We start from the raw sequence: 26,881 nt of genomic DNA, 5'->3' as shown, positions 1-26,881 counted from the left end.
AATTATATATATATATAAATATATTTCAGTTTCACAAGCTAATTACACCAAAAGCCCCGATTACAGTCATTTTCTTCTTTTCCTTTCGGCTTGTCCAGTACGGGGTCGCCATGACAGCGTGTCATCTTTTTCCATCCAAGCATACATCATGGCTGACCTCACCACTGCACTTTTTTTTTTTTTTTTTTAGCAGAGACTATTCTGTAACATAACACAAGACACTTACCGCCAGTTGTTCCGACCTGCTTGGACTAGTGACCAGCACAATATCAATAGTGTAAACAGTTTGTATAATGTGTCAGTACACTATTTACAGTACCATCAACCAATCGCTAATGTCCATATCTTTAATAAATGACATTAATTCCGGAAGAAAAAGTTTTTTTTAACCGACATTACTGCACGTTTATGTCACATGGATCACACAGACAGAGACAAATGAACACTGTGGGTTCCCTTTTATTCTTAAAATTTTATGTACAAGTGCGACTGATTCATTGTTTTAATGTACATTTAATATATAAAGTTTATATACGTAATATTACATTGAGGATGTCACGTACTCCACTATTCTCTCACACACACTCAACAATTCGTCCGGTCAACAAAGCAGAAGTTCATTTCAGGAAGTTGTTATTCATTGATAAATATTCTACTTGCTTGTTCTTCCATTGGGGGCAACGGGAGGGAATTATTTTATAAAAATTAGCCGTGGAATGAAAAGGGAAATCAAGGCCAAAAAAAGGCGGCATCTGGGGATCCTTGAGTTGAGAAAAAAAAAAAAAAAAAGATCTCATTTGTAATTTCCGTTGAGAAAATTTTGAGGCGTGATTGAGGCTGTAAATTTGGAAGGGGGCTGGTGGAGCCAATCGGGACATCGCGAGAGGACTCAAGATCAAGGAGAAGAGACGTATTCAACTGATAACGGTCAGTCTGCCGATGTTTTTCCCCACGGGAACAAAAAAAAAAAAAAATCTAGAGTAAAAAATATATTCATAGAAAAAGTAAACTTCTGCTCATCGTTATCATCATCACAAGAAATGTGTAGCACGAAAAACAAAAACGTGGCCCATCTGTTAAGACAATTTCAAACAATTTACGAGGCGCCGATCGGAGAGGGCAGGTGGCGACATGGGGAGGAGCCACCGACATCCTCCTCCCCATCTGCGTCTCCCTCGTTTCGGGCTAGGGGGAGCCGAACGGGGCGACCCGGGAGCCTGAGCCCGACCTGTGGCTGTTGCGAGTGCTCGTCCCCCCCCCCAACCCGCCGTCAGCCTTGATCTCCGTGCTCGCTGTCCACCGGGGGTGGGCCGCTGGGCAGTACGGTGGTGCCGCTTCCCGCCGCCGTGAGGTAACCGGCTACTCCTGGCCCTGCGGGAGTCGGGATGACAACCACCACCTTAGCATTTGGTCTGATGAGCGCATTGGTTTACGGTATTGATGAATATTCCAAGATAAGAAGCGATCGTAAAAAGCTGAAGCTATTCACATCTACAAAAATCTGATTTTTAATATTCTGACGTACGAAGACGATCGGTCGACTTTTCGGTTTGACACTTCAAACGTCACCATGGAACTCATTGAATGAATTCCTAAGGAGTAATTAAGAACTTGATGACCTCCATAGAAGCTAAAAAATAGATGAGATGGGATCAGGAAAATCTGGCTCTTTGTTGAAGCCCCAAGAGTCAAAACTGTTTTATCATCCAAACTTTAAATTACCGTGTACTTTGTGATAGGTGCAAAATCAAATGTGCTCAAATAGGGAGTGGCGAGGAGGCGACGTGGTGGCAAGGTGGGAATGGAATGGTGAACAGGCAAAAGGGGGGGGGGGGGGGGGTAGGCGGGCGCAGTCTACCTGCAGTAGTGCAACAGAGAGGAGGGCTCTGAGGGCCCAGCTCGGGAGTCTAGAGCCCCCCTCGCAGAGGGCTGCTGGCGGCCAGGAGGGAGGGAGTGGAAACCCCTGAGGAGTAAAAGGTGGGAGGACGAGAGAAAAGAAAGGATAGGAAAACGCCAGAAGCGGGAAGTTGAGGGATTTGGAAAGAAAAAGGCTTGGATTCAGCGGCAAGGCGTGCGTTGAGAACAGGGCGTAGCGTTACGGACGCACCGCCTACCTTTTCGGTTTCACAAGCGAGGGGAAATGAAGAGGAAATACCTGTAAGGTAGCCTGCTGTCTGAGACTCGGAAATGAAGAGATCGTGTTTCTGGTCCTTGAAGGCACTCCACACGGAGGATTTGGCCAGGATTTCATTCACCTGAAAAGGACGAATGAATGATCACACGGCTACGCACAAAAACTTCCCCCAATCCCCTTTTTGAAGTTTAAAACGTGACGCTCGGGCCACAGAGCCACAGAGCCACAGACCTGTTCTCCGTACTGCAGGCTGCGAGTCATGGACTTGAGAGCCTTCACGATCTGGGCCTTGGTCGCCGAGGGGTTGTCCAGGGTCTCCAGGCCGATTCCTTCCAGGAGCTTCAGCAGGTACGGAACCAGGTCCACCCTGAGAGCCTGAGCGGCAGCAGACCCTTCAAGCTAAAAGCGTTGAAACGGACACGGCGTGCCGCGTGGCAAATTAACGTCACCTGGGCCACCAGCTCCGTCTGCTCCTTCTGGAACATGCGGTTCAGCGCCTCGCAGGCCAGCCCGGCCATGTCCGCGCGGACCTTCATCCCGGTCATGAGTGGCCCGATGGCCTCCAGGGCGGACATAGCGCGTACGCAGAGCTAGACAAACACACCATCACGGAGCCCACCCCCCAAAATGTATCATTTTATTTATTATTATTTTTTACTATTTACGTCAGCTCTTGGTCCCTACCCGCTTTTTAATAGTGAGGGTCCAATGTATTTGAAACAAATGCCAATGGTACCTCATTGTCCGAGAGCACGTGGATGACGCGGATGCAGCTTTTTGGTATGGCGTTGTTCTTGTGGTTGAGCGCGGCTAAGATGCGGGGCAAGTGACCCAAAGGCGGAACCTGATCGGCCAGCTGCGTCTGCGTGCTGAACAGACACACGGCTGCCGTGGTGACCGTCTCCAGCGCATCCCCCTGGAAGCACATTTTCGGGAATAAGCGGGGGAAAAAGTCGTCGCGCCGTCAACCAGCTCGGGATCCCGTGCGCGGCTCACATTGGGGTTGTTCTTTTCCAGCAGCTCCGTCAGGGTCTCCAGGAGCGACACCAGGAAGTCGCGAGGCTTGCGCAGCACCCAGCCCGGCTGTGCAATAAAGATGCGCAGAAAGACTCCGCCCACTTCCAGTTCGCCCTGGCCTGCCCCGTAGGCCACGGTGAAGTCCTCCGGCAGCTGAGCACACGCAAGCGTCGGCATCGTCATTTGTTCATAAAATGTTCCTCAGCAAGGGCGTATGAAGCAGGTGATAACGCATACTGATTTTTAAGATCTCAACTGATGTGAGACCGCGCACGTGTACTGAATTTAGCTGATCCCACAGTTCCATAATCTTGAAGTTTATCCAGTGAGGTCGGAGGGGGGGAAAAGAAATAATATTAAGCAAGAACCTCTGATGCTCCTTTGAGAACCAGACAAAAAAAAAAAAATCTGAGCAACCCTGCACAAAACCCTGTCCATCATTGTACCAAGCGCAATGTTCCCTCTCAGCTGTGCAACTGCGCATTTGCGCACTTGTCGCAACACTCAGCATAGATGAAAACTGATCCAGTGCAGTGAACTACAGCCTGACGTCTTTTTTTTTTTTTCCCCAACACGGAAGCACACGGTCTCTAAAAACGAGCTATTGCTCAACCTACTTCTACTCCCTAGTTTACCGGACATCGCCCCCCCCCCCCCCCCCCGCTCTTAAAGGGGTACACTCGTAATAACAAACAACACCCACTACCAGTGCTTTAGTTAAAAACACAGTCTGGGCAACGTAGAGCAAAGACGAGTTAGACATGCTGCTTATGTTTACTCTCGATAATAATTGTAAAAGTAAAAAAAATAAATAAATAGAACGCTGTTGTTTTAATGAATGTTGGGAGTATGTGAATAATGGCAGAGAAAGTGGATGAATGTTTCTCTTTTTCGAGTGATAAAGATCTGGTCAGAAGGCAAAGTAGAGTGCAGGATGAGATGGTGTGTAATGTTAAAATTCCACCTTGGCACAGCCTGATCGAGGATGAAAGCATCCAAAAAGCAAATTTTGTATTTTAAATATAGGAGGCAACATAACATTAACCCTAAAAGTGTTTGGGAGCATCGTTCAGCTTTCAACATGCATTGCGAAAGATATTCTGCAAGCAATAATTCAGTTTTACACCAAGAAAAAGCGAGGGGGATACCAATGTGGGTTAAAAAAAAAATGAAAAAGTTGGAAGCGGCATTTCAAATTTATAGCTCACAGTTGGCTTGGTTAGCAATGTATTTTTTTTGTTTGTTGATATTTTCAGTCTAAGTTTGCAAAACCACAAAATTGTTCTTAAAAATGTACTGATGGGAATGTAATCTGAACCTTTCGTGGACTTACTTTCCAGTTGACGTCAGGATTCTCTTTCTGCTGTTTAAAGTGCCTGGAAAAAGACAAACGCTGCTTAACGCTTTGGATTCGTCTTTGTCACATGGCACGATTTCCAACTCTCGGGACTTACTCGAGCATCATTTCCCGCACAGTGGTGGACACCGTCTCCCGGGAGCTGTCGTTCCAGATGAGCTCGGGATTCTCGTGCGTTCCCTCGAATATGTGCACCGCCGCCTCGGCGTTGTCCCGCATGGCGTCCATGAACACGCCGGGGAGGAAGCGGATCAGGGTTAGACGGACCTGTCAGGCAAAAAAGAAAAAGGTTATTAAACATAATTTCACATTGGTGGATTTTTGGACAGGTACACAAGCCCGTTTGCGACGCCAACCTTGGGGCCGACCAGCTTGTCCGAGGTCATTTTGGAGAAGAGCTCGGCCGTCTGTGTACGAACTTGAGGATGAGTGCAGTTACAAAAGAGATCGAGCAAGTAGATGAGAGCCCCTGTAATGGAAAAAACTAAAATAAACGGCATGACCAATCGCAGCAGGGATTGCTGCGCTTTTGGGGATCATCAGATTTGCTGGAAGAAAGAATCCAATTTCAATTAATTGGCCTGAAAATTACAACAAATAAAGGCTCTTCCACTATATGGCAGGTGGTACAATTAACCTATGGATCCAACTGTTGCTATTCATTGAGGTTTTGGACCTTGAGTTGTGGCCGACAGAGAGCTCATTGCAAGTTTTTGCGTTTTCTACGCGCGTGTTTGATGGCTTGTCCCGTTCACCAAACGGCTGAAGGTGCATTGCCGACTCTCGCTTGCCCACATGCAAGGAGCATTCGCCGATTTTGATTCCCACAAACCTTTTGCCATGGCCTCTTTGACTATTTTGGTGTTGGATGTCAGAGCGTGGAGGGTTTCCAACACAATTTGCCTGCCTGGAGGAAGACATGTTGACAATCAGGAGCATAAACAAAAGAAAATGAGTTCTGTTTTGCTATGGTCAACGTCCTACTTGATGGGAGGGAGTGCAGCAGCAAGAGCAGATTGGACAGCACCAGCGACTCTGCGATGTTGCTCACACATTCTTGATTTGACGTCACCGTGTTGACAACCTGCAGAGAAAGATGACACGGCTTTGAAGGAAGCAGCGGCGAAAATGCTTGACTAGTTCGCTTTGGGGATGTTTTTGCACCTCCAGCACAAGCTGCTGCACCCTGCCAGCCCCGTGAACCCGCAGCAGGGAAAATAGCAGTTTGAAATGGCCAATGCACTCCATCTCAGAGCCTGAAATCACAAGAAAAGAAACAACTTTACTCAATGACAGCTCAGACAGATGCCAGCGACGAGATTGAGGTGGCTCTGACCTGGGTTGTTCTTGATGACGTTGCGCAGAGCCTCCAGAGCCATCTCGGCGAAGCGAAGTCGCTCTGCGTGCTGCTGGGACTCCACTTTGTTGCTCTGGCTCATGGCGAGCAGCGTGTGCAGGTACTGGGCCTGGGAGCCCACGTAGTCCAGCAGGCTCGCTGCAAATGCTTTGGGATACTGAACGCAAGAAAGGGAACGAATTTAAAACAATTTCCAGCTGTCTTAACATGTCAAAATAACTACAGATACTCAAATATTTATCTACGGGTATTAAGAAGTACATTTTCCCATCAAGATTAGTGATATGGCGCAGAAGGGAACAACGTCGTCGATCCAAAGATATTAGATTGGACTTGTTCCACCCTGAAAAATCTGCAACTACACTGGAAAAGCTTACCTCAAGCGGGAAAGTTGGTTGTTCGTTGTAAACGCGTACAAAGATCTCCCCGACGATAAGCTCTTTGCTGTGATCGCTGAATATGAATTCTGCGCCAAAGCTCTCGTCATTCTCCCCCTGTCGAGAGAGACGGTGAGCTAAGGTAAGATATCCATCCATTTCCTTTTCTACATCCCTTGTTCTGAGCTGGAGGTAAAGGTGGGGTAAACCTCGGACAGGTTGTTGGTCAATTGCGGGGCATAATAAGGGACAAAGAGAACACTCACATTCAGATGCACAGACAATTTAGTGTCTTCAATAAACCTAACCTATGTTTTCGGAAAACCAGTGCACAGGGAGAAGTTTCAATCGGTGTCCGAGATTCAAACAAGGAATTTAGAAGTGCGAGGCAGATGTCCCAAGCCGGTAAGATTAAGCACCCGTGCCACTCTTACTCTTTTAATGTTTCCCTCTTGTTGACTCTCCAGGAACTCCAGCAGCTCGGCTCGTGTCCCGTTGTTCCAGATGAGGTAGGGGTTCTCAGAGTTGCTGTTCAGCAGTTTCAAGACCTGAACAGATCACAGGACATGAAGTCCGCGGTCCTCGCAGACAGCATCGCCGCCGATCCACCGGTTCAACCGACCTCCGCGGAGGTTCCCACTCCCAACTTCCTGGAGATGTACGGCGTCAACATGGCGGCCAGGCTCTTGCGGATGGTGGGGTTCTCCGGGGGCGCGCTATCCACGCCGTTGGTTTCCGAAGCCAGATTGCCGCCGTTGGAGATGGGCGGCGCCGGCAGGTAGCCCCCCAGGCGGCTGAGGGACACCAGGCTGAGCTTGGCCAGGTGGTTGGCCACCTCCTGCTGGTTGGAGTCCTGGCTGGTCTGGACGCCGCTCTCCTCCAGCGTGTAGTCGTAGTTGAAGAGGTGCACCAGCAGGTGCCAGAGCACGCCGGCGTGGTACAGTTGCGTTTGGAGGAAGAAGTCCACCGCGAAGGAGCTGACGCACTGCACTGCCAGGGCTGCGGTTTTGGGGAGACCCTGAGGGAAGGATACAAGAACACAACACAACTCAAAATCGTTTTGTGGTTAGATTAGCGCATTTTTTTTTTTTTTTTTATTCACAATAAAGATTGCACTTTTTTTTTTCTTGAGTATTACACTGACAATTCCATTCGTCAATCAGAAAAAAATAGATTTTGCTTATTATTAAAAGTGGAAATTGTCGTGTTTTAAGCAAGGATATGTTGCACTGGACTGGATTTACTTACTATTTTAATATTACTAATAAGTCAGTCGGCGACTATAATTCCTGTTCGATATTTTGACTGCTCACCTTTCCGTAGTACAAAATGTGACAAAGGTCTCTGATAATGTAGGGCAGCTCGATCATCTTTTCTCTGCATTCCTCAAATTGTGCCGCCACGCTGTAACACTTGCAGATGTGCCCGCACACCTGAGACACGCGATGAATTATTTTTAATAGATCGTTAAAAAGACACCCGAGGGCAGACGGCTCACGCGTTGCGCACCTGAACGGCCATGTCGTCAGCCTTGCTGGATGCCGTCAGCACGGAGACGCAGCGGGAAAGAGCCTCCAGCAACACCTGAAATTTTCCAAAAGGGACACGATCACAATCCTGCCAGTCTGTGCGTTTTAGATTATTACAAAAGTAAAATCAAAATCAGAACACAAACAAACCTCGATGCCATTCTCGCGCCGCAGCTCCTCGGCGTTGAGCGCCGAGCAGTTGACGGTGTGGAAGGCGAGCTCGGCGGCGGCCGGCAGTAGAGGGGAAGTCTTGGAGAAGAGGAGGTTGTCTTCGGTCTCCATGGTGATGGTTTTGATGAGCATGGGGTAGCCGGCGTACTTGTAGGGCTCCAGTTCTACAACAATGGAGTACTTGGCTAAGTAAAGCGCTTTGGCATTTTGTAGCCTAACAGCCAACTCTGGCTTAAATGACCTCAAATTTGAACCAGGGATGTAAAACTAAGTTTAAAGAGGACATTCGGCTGTTTTTCCACAACAGTGTGTAGGTAACTTAGCATTTCTGTGACGTGCCTTCGTCAAAATACCGAAAAACAAAATTGACGGAATTAGACTTTTTTGATAAAACGTATTTGTACACTCTCGCATTTGGTTAAACCACACCGAGAATGCAATTAGTACCTCACCACTGTTATCTACATTTAATCTGGTTTTCCCCTCTCCCCCAGCTCGGAGATGGGTCAGTGAGCAAAGAGAGGGAGGTTGTCGCGGTGGAGGACGACGACTGGTACTTGTACGAGCCTGTGTCTGCGTACCAGCTTTGTGCCGGTTGAAGAGGATGCTTTGGGTCTTGAGGATGAGGATGATGTTTTCCGGGTCGGGCCCATCGAGGACTCGTGCCGATTTGGTGCAGAGGAATTCGTAGGCCTTGTTGACTTTCTCAAACATTTCCTGTAAGAGCGGAAATAAAATGTGTGGGAAAGCTCGAGGTGACCAGTGTAGTAGTGAGTGCACGTGATAAGCAGTATAAAAACGCACCCTGCCATCAGGGTTCTTGTCTGGATGATACTTCTGCGCCAGCCTGAAGTAAGCTTTCCTGATTTTGCTTTCCTCGTGCCTTTAGAAAAGAAAAAAATGTTGGAATGGACAAGGAGCCACAGACCATGTTTCATATTGGAAGAGGTGGACTCACATCCCCTGTCCTTTGGGGAGGTTGAGGACTTCGTAAGCATCATCTATAGACATGGAGGGGGGTTTCTTCTCCACCTCCCTCTTCCATGCTTCGAGGGTGTCCTTCAGCAGCTTCACCTACAAGGTTAACGGTGTTAAAACGAGTGTTTTCCTTGAGAAATGAAAGCGAGCGACGGCACATACAGCATCTCGAATAGGCCAATCAGGGAAGTGGACGGTGTCGCATAGGTGCCTGAGGTAGTAGATGTTGCAGAAGAGCTCGTTGTCCAGCTGGGGGAAGCTGATGACGGGGATGGGGCAGTACTGGTAGAGCGCGCGCGTGTTGCTCTGCAGCCTCGGGCTGAAGTCAGCGATGTGGGCGGCGATCTTCTCAATCATCATGCGTCTGAATAAGAGAAACTTGTCAACGTAAATCCAAAGCCTACGTCGACGCATCTGCAACCGAGCGGATCCGGTTCCGACCTCATCTCGCAGCTCCAGATTGCCTCGGGGGTGTCGAACTCGCCGAGGAAGATCTCGGAGAAGCGCTCGGCCTCGTAGTTCTCCAGGTAGCACACCATTGCCTCGGGGAGAACTGGTCCCAGCACGCTGCGCTGCACGATGTCCTGACCTTTGGACTAAGGACGCAAGACAGGCGCCATATTGGATTTATAGCAAACCCTTGCAGATTTGTGTAAGCTTTCTGTAGAACTTAACTAAAACTGTACTGATGATGCGTTGGCTCAACACAGACGTGCTACGCGAAAATCTGACGACCATTGCAACAAAGTTGTTTTTGCAGAGAAAAAGAAATGTATGCCTTTTAGTATTGTTGTATGCCTTGTCTGCATCTGTCAAAAAGTGTTTAGGGATCAAAGATTGGGGTGTATTTGCATCTCGGTTAGAAATATAAGACATCGTTACCTCTTCTGATTTAAAGGCTTGTTTTAAGTGAGTGTACTTCAGGAACCTACAAGAAGAAAAAGTTCATATTCATATTCGTACTGAATTCCTCCAACAGAGCCTCGCTGTCGAATCAGACGCACAAAAGTGCATTTTGTACCTCGCGACGGGAAGCACGTTGGAGCCCGTGTACATCATGATGAAGAAGAAGACCCCCGTCAAGTAGAGCCGCTGCAAATTGGGGTTGTCCTGCATCACCAGGTGCAGGACGTTGGCCACCTTTTCCACCAGTATGGGGTCAAACGTCAAGAGGAGCTAAAAAGAAAAGAATGGGCGAGGGGGGCTTAAAAAAAATTTAATTGATTGGTATTTACTAGATAAATACCTGAACAATATGAGGCAGGCAAGCATTGTCAGTTATCATCCTCTTGATCTTTGGTAATGGGCGAATAATGGCGTTGTCCTGATCCCTGGAAAAAGAAAAAAAAAAAACAATTTAAATGATGGAATAGTACCAATATGATGCATCCCAAAAAGTCCCAGCGACCGACCTGCTGGGGTAGTAGGAGCACATGGTGATGAGCATGTTGAGGATGAGCGTCGCCAGGTCCGACTCGTTCATCACCGCTTGCCCCGTGGCCAGCAGGCACCACTTCAGCTGCGGGATGGCCTGCAGGGGGCGCCAACCGTCCATGCCCTGGGCCCAGCAACGCGTCTTGGCCGACAGGACCCCCGTGGTCCAAAACTCTTGCATCTGAAATCAAAAAATCGCATCATAAAACGATGTTAATAGTCATGTACGTCATCAACTTTCTCCGTTCCTGACTTGGAAGCTAGCCAGCATCTTAATCCATGAGGTATTTTGACCAAAAAAAAAAAAAAAAAACACATTTTAAAAGGACTGCACACCTCTTCAAAACTGAAAGGTCCTCTTCTTTCCTTGTCTGCGTTCCCAAAGTACCACTCCTTTTCGCTCTCTCGCTTCATGTCAGGAGCTGCCTCCAAGACGTTGCTCTGGGGTAAATTCAGGAAACGCGTGCATTCAAATCATTGAACGCAGTTCGGGTTGTGAAGTCGGAAATCGAGGCTGCGGATGTTTACCTGCAGCGGGACCGTAGCCCTGCTGGTGTGCAGGTGGGCCAAGGTGAGCAGGTCCACCAGGATGCGCACCCCGTTCGAGTCCATTATGTCTTTGACGTTTTTCTACAGCGAAAGGAAAAAGCGTCTCTAGCAAATCCTCATCGCAGAAAGAGATCAACGCTACGGGTAGGCTCACCCTGTTGAGAATCAGCTTGTTCAAGAAGAGGATGAGTCTGTCCCTTTCTAGTTTGTCCGTGCACTGCAAACGCACAATTTCACATTTCGTTCAAAAAAAAAAAAAAAAAAAAAAAGCCGGCAGCGCGACAAAAGCAAGCGTTCCAGCCGCTCGTTTGCCTGCACTCACGCGGTCAAGCATGCCCACGATGAATTTGGTGTCGGTGAAGGGGCCGATCTCTTCGAAGCACTTGCCGTACACTATGGTGAGCGCCTGCAGGCAAAGGCACTTCATCGCGACTTTGGGCGTGAGCAGAAAGCGGTGGTAGAGCTCGTTGAAGAACTCATACCTAGAAGGCGTAAGGCAGGCACGAAAAAGTCATCTTTTACGATAAAAGGGGAAATATTAGATGAGTTTTATTAGCTTACGATCTCTTGATGGCACTCGATTCCTCATTTTCATCCTCTTCCAGTAGGAGGCGCAAGTAATAGTCACCTATTTTGATCTCATCGGAAAGGCACTCGTATTTCACCTGCCGACAACATATTACGATGACTTTCCTCTGTTGTGTGAAGATAAAAAAGCTATTTAAAAAAAAAAAAAAAAAAAGGTACCGTGTGGACACAAACCTCAAACTCCTGGTGGTTCCAGGAGATAACGGTGGTGTTGCCGAGCTCACGGTCCACGTTGAAGGCGCGCATCTCCCCTTCCAGTGCGTCCCGCAGCTCCTCCCTGGTCTTCAGGTTCCAGATGAGGTTGGAGCGTGCGTGGTCCAGCTGGAATCTACATACGGCAACGATACTCATCGTTGGGCTCGAATAGACAAGACTCGGGGTTCTTGTTACGGGCATGTCCGCCTACCTGTAGTAGAAAAGCTCCCAGTTGGCTTCAATCTTGATCCGCTGCCGTCTCTTCCGAAGGATGACCGGCTTCTGGTTGGGATTCTGCAACCAGATGAAGAAAGCAACGTCTCCACCTGCTTCTTTCATCACTTCGAAAGTATTTAAAATGTGTCCACTTTCACTGCAAGTGGGGATGAGGAAAAGCACGGAATGAAGAGGCGTGAATGGACACCCAGCGTGGAGGAGACTGAAGTTGTGAGAGGCGGCATCAGAGTAAGCGCAACGCACAAGAGAAAATGGCACGGATCCCGTCAGTCAGGCCTTACTTACCAGGTTATTTCTGTCCTGCTACAATAGTTTGACAGCAGAAAGGAGGGGCAGAGACAACACAGGGTAATTATTGCACGATGCATTCAACAGAAGATGATGGTGGCTTTGTTTTTTTTTTTGTTTTTTTTTTTTTTGTGGGCGTAGGTAGTCGTTTTGAGAGTCTCAAGCCGAACGACAAAGTCAAATCGTCCTCACCTCCTTCTGGGCGATGCCCATCTTGTCCCTCCAGTGCATGAGGACCAGATCTGCCTTCTCCTTGGCAAACTTCTCTACTTCTTTGGCAGCTTTGCCTGCAATCCGCTGCCACTCGGGCACCTTGTTGCGGTTGAGTAGGTCCTACGCCGGGAGGGGGGGGGGGGGGGGGGACATCTTCAGCGGAGGGTGGGTGGAGCTTGAGGTCACGCGAGGCCGTCTTGTTACCGTGGCAATTTTCAAGTTATCTCGGACATGCATTCGATCCACATCTTTCTCCGGTACTGGGTCGGGACTGTCCATGTAAGCGAGTAGACCGGTCGGCTAAAAAGGTCAACAAAAAGAGACGGAAATTTTGTAGATTGACAATTACAGCAATCAGGCAAAACTTCCCACCCTTGGAAAATTTCATTAAATTTACATTAATAGGTAAAAAACGTTGGCCAGTTTAAAGCACAGAGTTAAACATTACCAATATTCTCTTGAGGAGGTTCATGGCGACAGGGTTTCCTGCAGTCCATAGTCCCACCAGGTGACGGCTCAGCTGCCTAAAACAGCAGACATGTTCAGTTGCAGATCAATATGCCCCCCCCCCCAACGGCTTTCTCCCCGACCTGTTGGTGAGCATCCTTTGGTCCGCGCTGATAGTGAACAACGAGGTGTGCAGATGGCGAGGAAGGGCCCCCTCACTCAACGCCAGATCCTGCATCTTGGTGGCAATTTCCTTGTCGCCTTCCTGCGTGCGAACACGCGTGAGCGAGCGACAACGCAAGCACGTCAAATATTTCCTTCTCGTTACCTCAATAATGGCCTTCATCACCAGGCCCGCTCCCTTCACGATAGCCATAGAGGGATGCTGAGGAGAAAAATGAGAATTTCAAAGAGAACGTTAGCATTCAAGCAAAACAAAATCATGGAATTACGTGAAAAAGTTAAATTATAACTTGTATTTTACAATGGTAAACCAGCTGTAGACAGACACACAGATTTTGCTTAGCTTTTTTCCCCCAAAAAATCTATTGTGGAATTTAATGCCACTTTTTTTAGTTTTCATACCGTTTTTCTCGTAGCTATTCTGAAATGTAATCCCATTTTAAAATACAGTGGTGCCTCGGCTCTCCAACACAATCCGTTCCAGAAGGCCGGTTGAAAACGGAAGCGTTCGAAAACCGAAGCGTGTTTTCCCATTACAATGAATGGAAAATGAAATAATGCGTTCCTAGCCTAAAAATTATTTTTTACAGCATTTTTTTTTTTTGCTTTTCCTGATAATAAACTGCATAGTGAAAATACATGTATAGTTTAAATACTTAATATAATTGAATTATTTCAGAATATATTTATTTTTTGCTTAAAATGTACACGTTAGCAGTAGCGTATCCTAGGCTGGGAGTGCATTGCCGTATCTGTAGCGACTCGGCCCCCAGCCTTGTGAACCTTTTTATTTGTATAGAAAGTACATAACATGTACAACAAATTTAACTTGCAACTCGAGGTAGGGTTAATGGAACAAAAGAAATAAAGCAATGCAAAACAACTGTTTCAAATGTCTTCGGTGGGGGTGACTCGGCCCTTTTTAACAAAGAAAGAATCTCATGTAGACCGGTTTTTGAGCAGCGTTCAAAAGCGCAACAACAAATCATCGTGCGTCAGCTGGTCAGGGTGTTCAAATTTTCGTTCAAAAACCAAAGCAGAAAAATCTTGAAATTTTCTTTTAAAAACCGAGGTACCGCTGGACTATGCTGCTACACGAAGACCAACGGCAGTTAGTAAACATACATATATTCCAGACCTGGAAGAGTTTGAAGAGCGTCCGTCCATTTGAGGCCACCATCTCCAGCAGCATGTCGAACTGCTGGCCCTCGGTGGTCTCGCTGTAGGGGGCGCACAGGGCGAACGTTAAAAAATCCAGCAGGGAGCTGATGACCAAAGCCCCGGTTCCGTGGTCCTGGAGGGGAAAAAATTGGTTTCAGTTAACCGAACGAAAAATTTTCTTCATAAGGGACCACAATAGAAATGGCCTTACCACATTGGTGATGAATTTTTCAAGCAGATTTTCCAGGAATTTCTTGGACGACAGCAGAGACGCCTTGTTGAGCTGCTCCTGCCTCAAGTCGTAGTCGTCATGCATGGGCTTTTGGGAGGAGGAGGAAGTGGTCTTCATCGAGAGGTCTTTCAGACTCACGTGGCGACGTGCAAAGAAATCGAGACGCTACTTACACACATCAGGGCGCACAGCATGTCAATAGCGGCGTGCGTCACACCGTTGTTGTTCCTCTTTAAAGCTTTGACCGTCTTTACTCCCAATTTTTCCCTGAACCTGGAACAAATAAACGTTGCTGCTGTTTTTTTTTTGACTAAGACAAGACATTGGACGCATGACAACCGGTCTTGTTTTGAATTATGTTATGGAGTTTGCTCATGATGCTCACAAATTAAAGAGGACATATTTTGGAAAATTGACTTTTTAACAGCTTCTTTACAAATAGTTCAGCTTCAATGCCATCCTCATCCATCAAGTCTGAAATTGAATAACAAAAAGTACATATTTTTTTACCCCCCTGATTCTGGAAATGTAAATTTAGCTTAATGATGAATTAAAAAAAAAAAAAATCCCTCTGTTTGTTATCTGGAAACACGGTGCTGCAGATGTTGGGGAAAAAAAAAAAAAGTCAGTCATTAACACCAAAAAGATGCCGCTTATCTTGGTTGGCGTTGTAGCTCTGCCCCTAATCGCCATGGTAACAATAACTGTATCCGCAGCAAGATAAAGAGGAGGGGGCGCACATGATAAAGGGCTGTCTTGTCAAAAAAGGTCAATTTCAGCAATACAAAAAATGTAATGTAATCCTGCTCGTTGGGAGTATTGTTGTCATAGAGGTCAAATGTTACCTACACGCCTGGCAAAAATTTTAAATTGTGGAAAAAAAATGCATATGCCCCCTTTAATATAGCGGTTACATGTGGGGAAACGTGACTGCTTTCAGGATAAAAACGGTTGTCTCTGTGCATCTTTAACTTAGCATTTTCTAAATATAATAGGCTATGCACCTGTTCCTTATATACATCTCAGTGACCCAGAAAGACGACAAATATTAAAAAAAAATGAAAGACCAAAACAGGGAAAAAAAAAAAAAAAACAAAAGAAGGCAAATGGAGCTTCGGGGAGCAATTAGGCAGAAAAGAGACTTGGAAAAAAAATTTTGTATCAAGTAAAAGCAAGCTGAAAGACGAGCACAAGCGGGATAGAGAGGCAGACGCCGGGCAGACTGAGATGTATGGATACATATTTACGTTCCGTCTGTGAGTCCAGACCCTTGACCAGACCTTGGAATGACAGAGCATGCCCGTTACCAGCAGCTCGGCAAACACCGGACGAGGCGAGGCGAGCGCCGCCGCCGCCGACGGCCCCTTACTTTGGCAGCTGGGTGAAGGCCTGGAAGCCGGCCTTCGAGGCCACCAGGCGACGGATGGCCTGGAAGTGGCTCTCCAGCTCGGCGTTGAGCGCGGGGAGCTCGGCCTCCTGCGACAGCAGGGCCAGGATGGCGTTGTTGATGAGCTTCTCTTTGTTCTCCGAGAACAAACCCTTGAAAAGAGGCAAATGGGAGCGATGAGCTACTCCAGTCAATCCGGACACAGACGGACTCGAACACACTCACGTCTTGCGTTACTGCGTGCAGCACGCCGCTGTAGGATATGTTGGCGTTGAATCGGAATACGGCGTCGGCAAAGTTCCCATCTGTGAGAAAAAATGAAGTAGGTGGATTGCAATGTGTTATAATTCAGCCATTTCCGTGTCACTTTCCAGGCATCTCGGTGAAGTTGCAATGAAAATTCTTTGGACCATTTTTTCATACCGCTGGTCTCACACCGTGACACATGGATTTTGGCCTGTTTTAGTGCCGCTTCTCCTCACCCAACAGACACGCGTTAAAAAGTAGTTTTTTGGTATGAAACTAGATTTTTGAAGCTAAACTGAAATCAAATGTGAAATGATTTATTTTACATGACTTGCGTTTGTAATGGCAACAAACAATATTTGTGATGTGTATAAGTAAACATGCCCTGGGTCAAAACGGAGCAGGTTTAAAAAAAAAAAAAAAAAAAAAAAAGATAGCCGTTTTGTTTTCCACTCGTGACTCACTCTGAGGCGCGGCCAGGAACTTGAGGTGCAGACTCTCCACCTCCTCGTCCACGGGCATGCTCAGGAGGCCCCATCGCTGGCCGCGCCGCGTGGGGGCCATTTTGACGCACACGTCCCTGTTGCCCGAGGCGCGCACGCCGTCCAGCAGGCTGGCCAGCAGGGAGTCCCTGAGGAAGGGGAAAGAGACGCTATGAAATGGTTTCGAGGCCATCATGTTAGGTCCACTGAAGACTCTGAAATCAGGGGTGTCAAATTCCTTTTCATCGCGGGCCAAATTGGGGTTACGGTTTCTGTCGGCCATTATGACTGAAAACACGAAAATCTTTCATTAATTTAATTAAATCTACACATTAAATTAATTTATCAACTAGTTTTTGCAATCACAAATCAAGACCAATGCGTTTTTCAACTATTGTTGATGTTCGGTAACACAAAAACACTTGCAATATCTCAACGTCATCATTTATGATATGACAGTTTGAAATTTTGATTCAAATTTGAAAAAAATAAATAAATAAATAAATCATGGAAGTTGATACTCGTGATTTGCCTTCGCGGGGCACATCTGGCCCCCGGTCCTCGAGTTTGCCACATGCGCTCTAAATTGTCCTTCAGAGTGAATGAAAGCATGAACGGCGATTTATTATGTTCCCCATCATTATAATCATCATAATTAAGCTAACCCATAATACATATTGAAGACAAGCTCAACGTACCGTTCCGTGGAGGAGAACTTTCTGATCTGGCCTCGGATGAATTCGACCGCGAACACCTGAGGGTTGTCGACATCGCAGATGAGAGCGAACACCTGCAGGAAATACGGAGAGGAGAGAGAAGCCACCTTCGTTCGTGATGTCATCGCATCAACATCAGCACATGACTGGTATTCTTACATTACTCAATGACAACATGCGCTCGTGTGTTTATGTCCTAAAAATGGACCGTGAACCGTTTGCGGTAGTACCAGACGGGCTTCAATTTATGGAAACTTTTTTTTTTTTTTTTTTTTTGGGGCCCTTAACATACTTGGCCGACGAAGATTATTCTGATTTCACACAAAATGAAACATTTGCACCTCTCCAAAGGGTTTAATGGTGACGATGTTGTAGGAAGCCGGGTCCCTCTCCACCAAACACGTCTCGGTCAGCGCCAGGATGCGCTTTACGGGCTCCTGGAACAAAACAAAACATTTACCTTCAGACAAGAAGAAATGAGCGGAAAAGAAGCGGAACAAACAAAATGGCGCCCGTCCTGACCGCGTGGCGCGGGGTGATCTTCTGCACCACAAACTCGGCCAGCGACGTGATGCTTTCGTCCGAGCTGTACTTCCCCAGCCGGTCGGTCGCGAAGCTCTCGAAGGTGAGCGCCTCTTTCCTCAGCCGCAGCATGATGCCGATGAAGTTGCCCGCGTGCTCGATGGCGCTGCGGATGATGTCGTCCCGGTGTTCCGAGGCGAACATGTGCTGAGCGAGAAAGCGTTTATGAACCAATTTACCTATCACGCGCAAACACGACATATGGAATGATTCATTTTATACATAAAATTGTAATACGAGCGTACCAGCCTGCTGAAGCCACCGTAAAGGATGCAGAAGCCGCCCTGGTAGTCCGAGACCTCCACGAAGCCCTCCACGTTGCGGTAGTCGTAGGAGCACAGCACGCGGTTGGCGTGCGGGTCGATCTGGTCGATGCCGCCCGGCGTCACCTCCAGGCTGACCGGCTTCCGCGTGTCGCTCCAGTGGTGCTTGTAGCAGTTGTACCGCTGGTGGACGGAAAACGACGTACATTAACGTGAAATTCCTCGTGAGCGAGGGTTTGCTAAGGATCGGCGTAAAAGTACACGACGCGCTTTATTTTGACTTCCATTTTGTACGCTACGATGTGCCTGCACCAGGGACAAGTGGTGCAATGACCAAAACATTTCATTTTATGATTTTTAGTCTTTCCTTTTTGTTTCACAGAGTTCTCCATTTGAATATCCTGTTGGCATTTACACCCCCCCCCCCCCCAACATGAATAATAAATCAAAAAAAGATGCGGACACTCTTCCTACTTACCCTGCCAGTGATTTTCCCTTCTGAAAACTCTGTTCGGAATCTCTGCGAATGAAGGAAAATACGTTGAGGTGCTCCTGCGAGGAGGGTTACAATTAAAAAAAAAAAAAACGCACGTCGGACCCTCACCAGCGCCTCCGTGAGCAGCTCGGTCCGATGCTCCGTTGAGAACTTGAGCGTCTCCGACTTCTTGCCGGTGCCCTTTCGGAACGTGAGGCTGAATTCCGTTCCTTGGCCTTTTCCCACTGGGCCGATTCCGCAAATGTCTCCATAAGGCCACTGGGGAAAAAAAAAAAAAAACATCGTCGGACTTAACCCAAAACGCGTTGATGCGCTCCGTGTTGTCGCGAACCTGATTTGTGACTTCTAGCGTGGTGGGGTTGTACGTGGTGATGCCGTGCGTTCCCACGGAGAAGACGCGCTTGTACCTGGAACGTACAAAACAGTTGGTGAGCTACGGAGGTAAACCCAACACACACCCTTTGGTTATCCGTTTACCTGCTTTGAACCACTGCTGCGCGTTAGTTAAAGCCATGTGAAAAAAAAAAATAAGGATCATTTTGGGACACTTTGAATCAAATATTTGTTCAAAATGATCTTCTTGTATGCAGCGCCTGGCACTGAGAACACAAAAAAAACGGCATTTATAACGATACCAGCGTATCCCGTCTTTTTTTAATCAGTGGCCTTTACAATACGCAATCCTATTGATCGATTGGGATGTCCTCTGATCAACTGATTAGGAGGAATCTTGGGGGGGTTATGCGGGAGTATGGGGTACCGAACCCCCTGATACGAGCTGTTCGGTCCCTGTTCGACCGCTGTCAGGGTTTGGTCTCACTCGTTTCCGGTGAGATTTGGACTCCCCCAAGGCTGCCCCTTTGTCACCGATTTTGTTCATAACTTTTATGGCCAGAATTTCTCGGCGTAGCGGGTGTCCGGTTTGGTGGCCTCAGCGTCGCATCTCTGGTCTCCGCAGATGATGTGGTTCTGTTGGCTTCATCGAACTCTCACTGGACCGATTCGGAGCAGAGCGCGAAGCGGCCGGGATGAGAATCAGCACCTCCAAATCCGAGACTACGGTCCTCGGTCGGAAAAGGGTGGCGTGCCCTCTCCGGGTCGGGGATGAGGTCCTTCCCCCGAGTGGAGGAGTTCAAGTACCTTGAGGTCTTGTTCATGAGTGAGGGAAGAATGGAGCGGGAGATCCACAGATGGATCTGCAGTGATGTGGACTTTCCGTTGTGGTAAAGAAGGAGCCAAGTCGAAAGGCGAACCTCTAAATTTCCCAGTCCATCTACGTTCCTACCCTTACTTATGGGCATGAGCTGGTGGGTTGTGACCGAAAGAACAAGATCCGAAATGAGATTCCTCCGCCGGGTGTTCAGGCTCTCCCTTAGAGAAAGCGTGAGAAGCTCGGTCATCAGGGAGGGGCTCAGTGTCTAGCTGCTAGTCCTCCAGATGAGGTGGCTGGGGCACCTGATCCGGATCCCTCCCGGACGCCTCCCTGGTGAGGTGTTCCGGGCGGGACCCACCGGAAAGAGACCCCGAGGACGAGAGATTACGTCTCTCGGCTGGCCCGGGAACGCCTCAGGATCCCTCCGGAAGAGCTGGAAGAAGTGGCTGGGGAAAGGGAAGTCTTGACTATCCCTGCTGAAGCTACTTCCGGAACTTATGCTGACATCACACCGATCATAATTGCAGTCACCGAATGCTTATGATGTCAAGATGAAAAGTGGCTTTCATGTGGGTTGACACATAAAGGCCGTGACACGGTTTCCTTGTGAGCGTGCGCAGCTCGCGTGTCTTTCGGACGCCTCCGTTCCCTGCGCAGTCCGCACACTCAACGTGCTGACTGGGCCTCTCTCACTTTCTATCGCTTTGTTTTTCTTCTCGCACGCCCCGATCAGGCCTGAACAACTTTGGCGAAGACGCGAGGCGGAGGGAAGCTTCCGTTTAGGCGACGTGACGCACGGTGGCCTGAGGCAAGGTACAGGTCGCTTCTCTCCTCATCCCGCTTTCCAATTTATGCCACATCATTCGAATGAATCTGAGCGGCAGCTCGGCGGCACGAGACCGCATACTTTTAGTATATGCACGGTGGCGCCTTGGCATACAAGTTTGATTTGTTCCGTGGCAAATTGGGGAACTCAAAATGCTCGTTGTGGATCTTAAGTCATCTTTTCCCAATGAAATAAATGGTGCCCCTGCCACGCCCAAAAAAAGGTTGCAATGTGCATTTTAATGATCAATTCAATGGGATCAATTGAATGGCCATTGTGCTGCTCTTTCTGGTATGCCTTCCTCGGCCACCCGGGGGCAGTACTGGACAGACAGAAATATATATAGTTCATTGTGATGCCTAAAATTCTCCAGCTCATCAGTACGGCACTACTAACGGTTGCTCTTCACACAGGAATAACAATATATGACCACACGTACTGTTACATTGTCTGTCTACATTATATGCGGCACTATTTGTGTTCAAGCTGTTGCTTGAAGGGTTACAGCAACACGTGCGCCGAGACTGACTGGCGACCAGTTCGGCGTAGTCCGCCTTTCGCTCGAAGTTAGCTGGGATGGGCTCCAGCACTTCCACGACCCTTGTGAGGATAAGCAGCTTGCAAAATGAACATGGACCAGTATGTTGCACTGCCACATAGAAGCTATTTAGTGTTAGCATCAAGCTAGCACTGTGAAGGGATAGTTTTGTTTTTTTGCATACGCAGAGTTATTCTATTTGTTTTTAGTTTGTCATCTTAAGAGTAGCAAGAATGCAAATCATTGTCGCAGACTTCTTTTTCTTTCGGCTTGTCCCGTTCTTAAAACAAATTGTCACACTCACAGGGGAAGTTTGCTCAAATCGAGCCTGCGTGAAAGAACAATAAAACGTTTCAGTTCCATTCTTGCTGACTTTCCATATTAGACAGTGAACGGTTCAAGTTTCCCTTTCATGCAGAGATTTGGATTTCGCTCAGGACAACAACAAAAAAAAAAAAAATAATAATTTCCTTCCACTTGGATGTTTCATAATACTTTGCTGTGAGCAACTTCCTGTATCGGACATAACCACTTCGAGTTCAGTCAATATTTTGTAAACTTGATTAGAATGAAGCACGACGCCGGTGTGCGGTCCTGCTCATTCAACCTTTGTGCACATCTTGAGAATGGAAATGCTCCACAGCCTCACTAATGGAACTGAGTATATAGACAACAACGATTAGTAATACGATCTCACCGCCTTTCAGCCCCTAACAAGACCTCACCAGTTATCTGTCATGATGGCCTTGGCGAGAGACAGGACTGCCTCCCTCTCATTTCTCGCGTGCTTGCATCAAATAGTTACATCCATCCATCCATCCATCCATTTTTCTGAGCCGCTTATGCTCAGGAGGGTCGCGGGGAGCGCTGGAGGCTATCCCAGCTGTGGACAGGCAGGAGGCCGGGTACACCTTGGACTGGTCGCCAGCCATTCGCAGGGCACACGGAGACAAACGGTCGCGCTCACAATCACACCTAGGGGCAATTTAGAGTGCTGTTTTGGGGATGTGGGAGGAAACCAGAGTGCCCACCCGGAGAAAACCCACGCGGGCATGGGGGGAACATGCAAACTCCACACAGGTGGGGCCGGGATCGAACCCGAGACCTGAGTTTGTTTAGTAGTTTGTTTGTATTGAATATCAGACAGAATACACACGATAATGAATAGTAAAATAAGAATATTATAATGAAATAAATAAAATAAACGTGGCATCCGGCGTTAAAAAAAACAAATGCCAAACAAATATGCGTTCATCTAAGATGACACGCTGTGGCGACCCCAAACAGGACAAGCCCAAAGGAAAGAAGAAGAAACGTGAAAAATACACATGGAAAAATAAAGAACAAGAAGCAGCCATTCTAAATTTCTCTCTTTTATCTAAATATACCGTTCAGTTCAACAGTTTTTGATTATTACATAAAATATTAGAACATCTTTAAATTTATTTTACAATATGCATACTTATGAGCACTGTTAAAAATAATACATTTATCGTGAAGAATTGTCACAAATATTTAATCGAAATAATCATTTGTAAAAACAGTTCAAATGTGAAACTGCACACGAGAAGCAGCGCAAAAGCAACTAATATCTTGCGGAGGTAAAATAACTTTGTAAAATAATACGGGGGGGGGGGGGGGGTGTGTGTGAAATGTTCTTCGAGGTTCATTTCATGAAATAAAGTCAGCACAAAGAAGGCCCTGAGTCAGTCCCACCCCCGAGCGTGAAGTCTAGAGAACAGTCGCCGCTGTCACCCGCCACAAAGATGACGCAGCAGGGACGAGGCGTGAAATCCAGACACACGCCAAAAAAAAAAAAAAAAAAAAAAAAAAAAAAGCGCTTACTTTCCCCTCCAGGAGTGCTTGGTGGTGTAGTAGCAGGCCAGGTCCTTGTTGTCCTTCAGGACGTTCATCTTTTCGCAGGACCTGAGAAGCACAGCGGACAGCGGAAAATTGAAAACGGCGAACACGTCCGTCGCCTTTTGCCGTTTTGCTTTCTGGCAACGGAGCCCGGCGGCAAAGCCCGAACGCCGCGAGGCCATCTCCGGATCGCGGTTCCGCGCTTTTCGCGGCGCGGCGACGCGCACGCTTCACGCGGCCCTTCGACATTCTGCGGCGCGGTGGGGAAGAAAAAAAAAAAAACCGCCGGCGGACGAATATATCGTCCAACCGGCTTCTCTGGTGCGATCGCGTACCGATCAATCGGAATGCACGATCAGGAGGTCAGGGGTTCACAACACAGATCCCTTGTCAATAAAAACAAGCACAGAGCCCGTGGGGATATCGATCACCGTCATTGATTAGATTTAGAGTAAAAGTCTCATACTGCGGAATGAAAGAGGAGAATTTTCTGACGCCGACCGACACGTTCATCGATGAGCTTCGTCAAAAAGTGCAGCAGGGCACCCGCTTCAAACAAATGAGCGCCACACCTCACAGGGGACACTTGTAGGTGGTTATTGGGGGGTCCAGGTGCTGTTAGCAACAATACAGACGCCCCCACCCACTGCCAAAATTATATCCTGTCACCCGACGTTAGTGAGATTTACTAAAATAAATATGTTGCCATAAGACAGTCGTGCATTGCATGAATAAAACATTTGTACGCTCTCGGATATGTCCTCCCCAAAAATGAAATTCTTTCTTGACACAGGATCCAGGCTTAATAAAATAATAAATCACCTTTTTATTGACATATACTACCAGTAGATTAATGATAACATATTTGTACAAAATGGGCTTTTCCCCAATTAATTGCCTGACCCATAAACGTTTGCTAATTGGGCCTCCCGCGAGCTTAAAAAACACGTAAATTCAAAAAAAGAATTTTTTTTTAAATCATAAAAGAAACAAAGGATAAATGTGGTACAAATTAAATCTTGGTGGCACGGTGATAAGCTGGAAAGCGTTGGCCTCACAGTTCTGAGGACCCAGGTTCAATCCCAGCCCTTCCTGTGTGGAATTTTCACGCTCTCCCCACGCCTACGTGGGTTTTCGCCGGGCCCTCCGGTTTCCTCCCACATCCCAAAAACAAGCAACATGAATTGGTCACACTAAATTGCCCCTAGGTGCGGTTGTGAGTGCGGCTGTTTGTCTCTATGTGTGCCCTGCGATTGGCTGGTGACCAGTTCAGGGCGTACCCCGCCTCCTGCCCGTCGACAGCTGGGATAGGCTCCGGCGCTCCCCGTGACCCTCGTGAGGATAAGCAGCTTAGAAAATGAATGGAAATTAAGTCTTTTTCCCAATTAAAAACCTCATCCCTAAAATGAATGCAATTTGAAAAATACATACCAAAAAAAAAAAGGAGAAAATTCAAAAGTATTTAAGCTATTGTGTGAGGGAAATCAATTTGCAAAGTCTGCATCCGCCTCAAATAGATAAACGAAGGCCAAAATGCAGCTGTCGGGCCCACTGTTGTGTCCCAAAAGGCGGGATTCATCGCCGTCTCCTCTTTCCTCGGCAGTGGAAGGCTCCACATTGGCCGGGGGGGGGGGGGGGGACGGGTTCTGTGTCAGCATTCTTCCAGGATCCGGGAAAAACTCAACGACTGCCCCCAGCTTTCCTTCCTCGACTCTTTTGAACAAAAATCAAGGAACGCCTGCGCAAGTTTGCTAATGAAAACCAGCACTTTACGAGTCACTCTGTAATCCAAAACCCATGCACGGTGAAGACCCTCGAAGAAAATCCATACCAAAAATATTATATATATATATATATATCATGAAAACGCCAGGGCGGAATCCAGAATTGAGTCATGTGATGAGCCAGTTCGGGGGCCGATTCACACTTCCTGCCCGAAGGCGAATCAATCGCGATGCATTCATGGATTATCCTTGACAAGTAGAAAATGACCCAACTTTGAAATACATTTTCATATTAATCACCGATGTCGTGGGAAAGATTCAAACTGCGTCCACATTGTTTCAAAGGTGTACGTGCCGCAGAAAGCCCGACAACTTTGGAAATCTGCTCGCGTGCATCTCTGGGTGCAAGGTTCAAACTGGCACGCGTCATCAGTCTGGACTATTTCTGGAACAAACTGAACACACAATCAAATTTAGGGCGACAATTTATGCAAAAATGGCCCCACGGTGGGACCAATGGAGTTTTTTTTTTTTTTTTTTTTACATACCACAATAAACATGGATAGAAAAATTTATGTTCTTTGTTTTTTTGCAGATGACAAATATTTAATCTACCCACTGTGTTCAAATAAGCCGTTCAAAGATTTGCGATGATCCCCAATTCAATGCCAGTTCGGTGAAGGCTTTGATGTCATTGATCAATTATGTTAAGATATTAAGAAAGTGTATTTTCATAAGGCAAAATGATGTGGTTTGTCTGAATACAAAATGTGAAATACTCGGTTTAGTTTGAACGCAAACTTCAACTGGGAGAATCAAGCAGTCAGCCTACTTTTATTTACCTATTTTTTTATCGTTATTATTTTATTTATATACCTATTTGCGCAACACGGTGGAGCACCTGGAAAGTGTTCTCCTCATAGTTCTGAGGACCCGGGTCCGATCCCGGCCCCGCCTGTGTGGCGTTTGCATGTTCTCCCCGTGCCTGCGTGGGTTTTCTACCACACCCCAAAAACATGCAACATTAATTGGACACTAAATTGCCCCTAGGTGTGATTGTGAGTGCGGCTGTTTGTCTCCACGTGCCCTGCGATTGGCTGGCGACCGGTTCAGGGCGTACCCGGCCTCCTTCCTGTTGACCGCTGAGATAGGCTCCAGCGCTCCGTGCGACCCTCGTGAGGATAAGCGGCTAAGAGAATGGATGGATGTTCGCTATTTGCCAAATTTTGGGGTGTTGAAAAGCGGTCTGCTGCCAACCGTCTGACGCTCAAAATCTTACAATTTGAGGAAAAACAGCATTTCCAAATACTTGTAAGTCAGGTCGAGGTTCCACTGTGTATATATTTTTTTTGACATTGCAACTTTTTAAATGAAAATGTGCTAAAAAAAAAAAGTGAAATTCGCTGTGTTACTATTATTTACAAATTGCGGATTCTTTGTGGAAAAACTCGACCAAATGATTCCCAATGAATGACCCAGCAGCAATAAAACTGCACGTGAACGCTCGAAAAGAAAAATGATAGACCGGCCTGACAACTAAACACGTCCCTGCTTTGTCATTTGTCAACGCAACGAGGCCGCCTGTGAGACTTTATTCCAAACACGCTGACAATTGTTCACATCTTCCCATTTTGACGGATGTGCTAGATGCTAAGTTGCCCGCTTGCTTACCTGTCTTATCAGCAGACTCGTCCTCCGCAAAGCGGCCTAGGGAGTCGACTCGTGACCGTCTAACTGAGACAGCGTCGCCTCCACATCTCCCTCCGCACCACTCAACTCCAAAAGCTTAAGGAGCTCTTTTTTTCCCCCAATGTTTTTTTTAAGAAGAATTCGCGAGTTTGGTGCTCGCATCTTGTTATGCTAGCGTTAGCGGTTAGCTGGCGCGTCGCTCCGGCGGCGACACCGACAACAGCGGCGGGATCCGATTTCACGGGCGAAAATTTGGAATTGTTTACCTGTCGAATCACGAGCGGGTGCGAACTCCAGCCGTCCCTCGGCCCCCGACCTCCTCGGTGTGCTGCTGCTGCTGCCGCCGCTCAGGCGCCGAAGGTGCTCGCTCTACGCCGTATTTCCCCCCCCCCAGCAACGGCGCTCAGGACGCAGCCATATTTCTCGCAGCCATAGCGGGGGCCACTGCGCATGCGCACGGCCCGCCTGTCAT

The 26,881-nt window shown here is 47.4% G+C and overlaps 1 protein-coding gene across 3 annotated transcripts; it reads right to left on the bottom strand.

Annotated features, from left to right (window-relative positions):
* Window positions 1-441: 441 nt before the first annotated feature.
* On the bottom strand, window positions 442-26,881 carry LOC133492407 (dnaJ homolog subfamily C member 13-like). 3 transcript variants are annotated; one of them, XM_061804529.1, is made up of 56 exons: window positions 26,676-26,881; window positions 22,982-23,062; window positions 18,951-19,026; window positions 18,728-18,877; window positions 18,602-18,643; window positions 18,106-18,306; window positions 17,801-18,007; window positions 17,620-17,715; window positions 17,261-17,352; window positions 16,545-16,711; window positions 16,060-16,139; window positions 15,817-15,986; window positions 14,621-14,720; window positions 14,427-14,534; window positions 14,193-14,348; window positions 13,200-13,256; window positions 13,015-13,136; window positions 12,873-12,948; window positions 12,629-12,724; window positions 12,404-12,544; window positions 12,209-12,226; window positions 11,898-11,980; window positions 11,666-11,819; window positions 11,465-11,568; window positions 11,226-11,385; window positions 11,058-11,120; window positions 10,883-10,984; window positions 10,691-10,795; window positions 10,333-10,535; window positions 10,167-10,251; window positions 9,942-10,096; window positions 9,803-9,848; window positions 9,362-9,516; window positions 9,083-9,284; window positions 8,901-9,016; window positions 8,747-8,825; window positions 8,524-8,659; window positions 7,922-8,106; window positions 7,752-7,826; window positions 7,556-7,675; window positions 6,865-7,260; window positions 6,677-6,790; window positions 6,243-6,359; window positions 5,845-6,022; window positions 5,673-5,764; window positions 5,493-5,592; window positions 5,341-5,415; window positions 4,865-4,977; window positions 4,606-4,775; window positions 4,485-4,527; window positions 3,131-3,304; window positions 2,871-3,050; window positions 2,584-2,724; window positions 2,366-2,509; window positions 2,156-2,255; window positions 442-1,371 (listed from the first exon to the last, which is right to left on the bottom strand). In XM_061804529.1, exons 2-56 carry the CDS (start codon window positions 23,047-23,049, stop codon window positions 1,271-1,273), a joined length of 6,789 nt encoding a protein of 2,262 aa, XP_061660513.1. In that variant the 5' UTR covers window positions 23,050-23,062; window positions 26,676-26,881; the 3' UTR covers window positions 442-1,270. The 3 variants fall into 3 exon arrangements, with proteins under 3 accessions (XP_061660513.1, XP_061660514.1, XP_061660515.1); XM_061804530.1 differs by having other exon boundaries at window positions 12,209-12,223; XM_061804531.1 differs by lacking the exon at window positions 12,209-12,226.

Source organism: Syngnathoides biaculeatus, chromosome 19 (assembly GCF_019802595.1).
Source record: "Syngnathoides biaculeatus isolate LvHL_M chromosome 19, ASM1980259v1, whole genome shotgun sequence".
In the NCBI taxonomy this organism is placed as follows: domain Eukaryota; kingdom Metazoa; phylum Chordata; class Actinopteri; order Syngnathiformes; family Syngnathidae; genus Syngnathoides; species Syngnathoides biaculeatus.
This window is presented reverse-complemented; position numbering and strand designations above follow the sequence as displayed.